Here is a 2204-nt window from a genome sequence, read left to right on the forward strand (position 1 = left end):
AGAGAGGAGGGGAAGACAGAGGGGGAGAGAAAGACAGAAACCTGCAGACCTGCTTCACTGCCTGTGAAGTGACTCCCCTGCAGGTGGCGAGACCGGGGCTGGAACTGGGATCCTTACGCGGTCCTTGTGCTTTTCGTCACCTGTGCTTAACCCGCTGTGTTACTGCCCAACTCCCCATCCTTCACCTCTTTATTGGGAACCCCCACCCTCCACCCCCAGCCAGCAGGGGCGGCTACAAGTGTTATTTGAGAGCATTAATCCACCTGCCACTTCCCTTCCATGACTCCAAAGGCACCAGAGGAAAGTCCAAAGTCTGCACCTCCGCCCAGGAGTCTCCAGCTAGTCTCTTCCCCTTCTCGCCGGCTGACCACCTCTCAACCCCCTCCCCCGGCTCTGGGACCAGCCCTCTTCCCTGCAAGCTGGAGCCTCCAGTACCCTCTCTGGCATGAGTGCCCGGTGGGGAGGCTCCGGACTGGGTTCTCCTGAAGCACAGGGGGTAGGTTTCTAAGTCACCCAACTCTCTTCCTGCGCCCAGGAACAAGCCAGGCCCCTCTCCCACCTGTTCCTCAGGTCCCCAGGGTAAGACATCTTTTCCTGGAGGTGCCTGTCAAGGAGACAATAGGCCGTTTTGTTCTCACAGGCGCTTGCCCAGCGGGCTGTGCAGGCCGCGTCCTCCCAGAGCCCCCCCCCCCAGGGCCCAGCGTTGAGAAGAGGGTCCCGGGCCCCCTCCCCACCGTCTGCCCCCCCTTCTCTAACTGCTTGCAAATCCGGTGCTCTACCCGCGGCACCCCCTCCAGGGCCACCTAGCTCCGCTCACCCTTCCCCACCCCCTGTATCACCCAAAAGCCCCCGGCTTGGCCAGGCCCTCTAGGGGCGGGCTCTCTGCAGGGAGGTATCGGCGCTCAGAACAAGGAGGCGCCGCCGCCGAGTGCAAAAAAAGAAAAAACAGAGGCTTTTATTGAAAAATATGCAACGGCCAATCCCGGAGTCGCGCGTCCCTGCCCAACGCGGGCTTGGGGAGGGAGGGTTATCGGAGGGGGTGCGGACCCCTCACCTCCTTGCTGCCCCGAGGCTCCCAAAGGGCGAGGTTGCTTTCTGTCCACGCTGGGGTTCCGCAGCTCTGTTTCCGGGCCCCCCAGGGCTGGCGGCAGCCGGCGCGCACGCGCGCGCTGGGAGAGGGGCGCGTCCCCGTGCGCGGGAAAGGGGACTGCCCGGCGGCTGGGGCTTGTCTCCGCAGCGGCGGTGGGGGGCGCGGCTGGGGGGCAGCCCCTAGACGTAGTCCTTGCGGTCGTAGACTGAGCTGGCGGGCGCTGGGGGCCCGGCGGAGCGCGGCGCCGAGTAGAGCACTTTGGTGGGCGCGTACTTGTCGCGGGGAGGGCAGGAGCAGCAGAGCAGCGCGCCCCCCAGCAGCTGCAGCGCGGCGGCCGCCCAGCCCACGTACAGGGCGGTGCCCATCTCCCGCTTCTGCGCGTCGGGCACTAGCGGGTTGTAGAAATCCCGGATGATGGTGTTGGCCGACCAGGACACGGGCACCAGGGTGAGCAGCGCGGCCAGCAGGAAGAGCACGCCCGCCACGATGGTGATCTTGGCCTTGGCCGCGTCGTCCTGCACGCAGTTGGTGCACTGCGCGCCCACCAGCGCCACCATAAGCCCACCGCCCGCCAGCAGCACGGCCACCACCAGCAGCGCCCGGGCGGCCTGCAGGTCCTGCGGTAGCGCCAGCAGCGAGTCGTACATCTTGCACTGCATCTGGCCGGTGCTCTGCACCACGCAGTTCATCCACAGCCCCTCCCAGGTGATCTGCGCAGTGATGATGCTGCTACCGATGAAGGCCGTCACCCTCCACATGGGCAGCGCGCACGTCACGATGGTGCCCAGCCAGCCCAGCACGGCCAGCGCGGTGCCCGCAATCTCTAAGCCCATGGACATGGCTGCCCGGCCTCTCCGGGACAGGACCAGGCGGCCCCGACGCACCGACGCACCGACGGACGGACAGGAGGCCCAGGAGCAGCGACGCACGGACGAACGGACAGACCGACGACGCGCGCTCCTGGCTGCACCTGCGCCGGCCTGTGGCTCGGTGGGCGGGCGGCAGCGACTGGGCTGGCGGCGGGCGGGGGCCCCGGAGTCCTAGCTGGCAGGCCGCGCGCGGCCGGGGGAGGAGCCCGGGGCCCGGGGCCCGGGGACAGTGACGTGGCCCCTCT

General features: G+C 67.6%; 1 protein-coding gene across 1 annotated transcript; it reads right to left on the reverse strand.

Annotated features, from left to right (window-relative positions):
- Positions 1 to 929: 929 nt before the first annotated feature.
- On the reverse strand, positions 930 to 2136 carry CLDN3 (claudin 3). Its single transcript, XM_007517960.3, has one exon. It carries the CDS (start codon positions 1927 to 1929, stop codon positions 1270 to 1272), a length of 660 nt encoding a protein of 219 aa, XP_007518022.1. The 5' UTR covers positions 1930 to 2136; the 3' UTR covers positions 930 to 1269.
- Between the last annotated feature and the right edge of the window lie 68 nt (positions 2137 to 2204).

This window comes from Erinaceus europaeus, chromosome 15 (assembly GCF_950295315.1).
Source record: "Erinaceus europaeus chromosome 15, mEriEur2.1, whole genome shotgun sequence".
Taxonomy (NCBI): domain Eukaryota; kingdom Metazoa; phylum Chordata; class Mammalia; order Eulipotyphla; family Erinaceidae; genus Erinaceus; species Erinaceus europaeus.

What these genes read in the sequence shown, in the direction of transcription:
- CLDN3 (XM_007517960.3), bottom strand. Translation starts at nt 1,929, where the DNA reads ATGTCCATGGGCTTAGAGATTGCGGGCACCGCGCTGGCCGTGCTGGGC.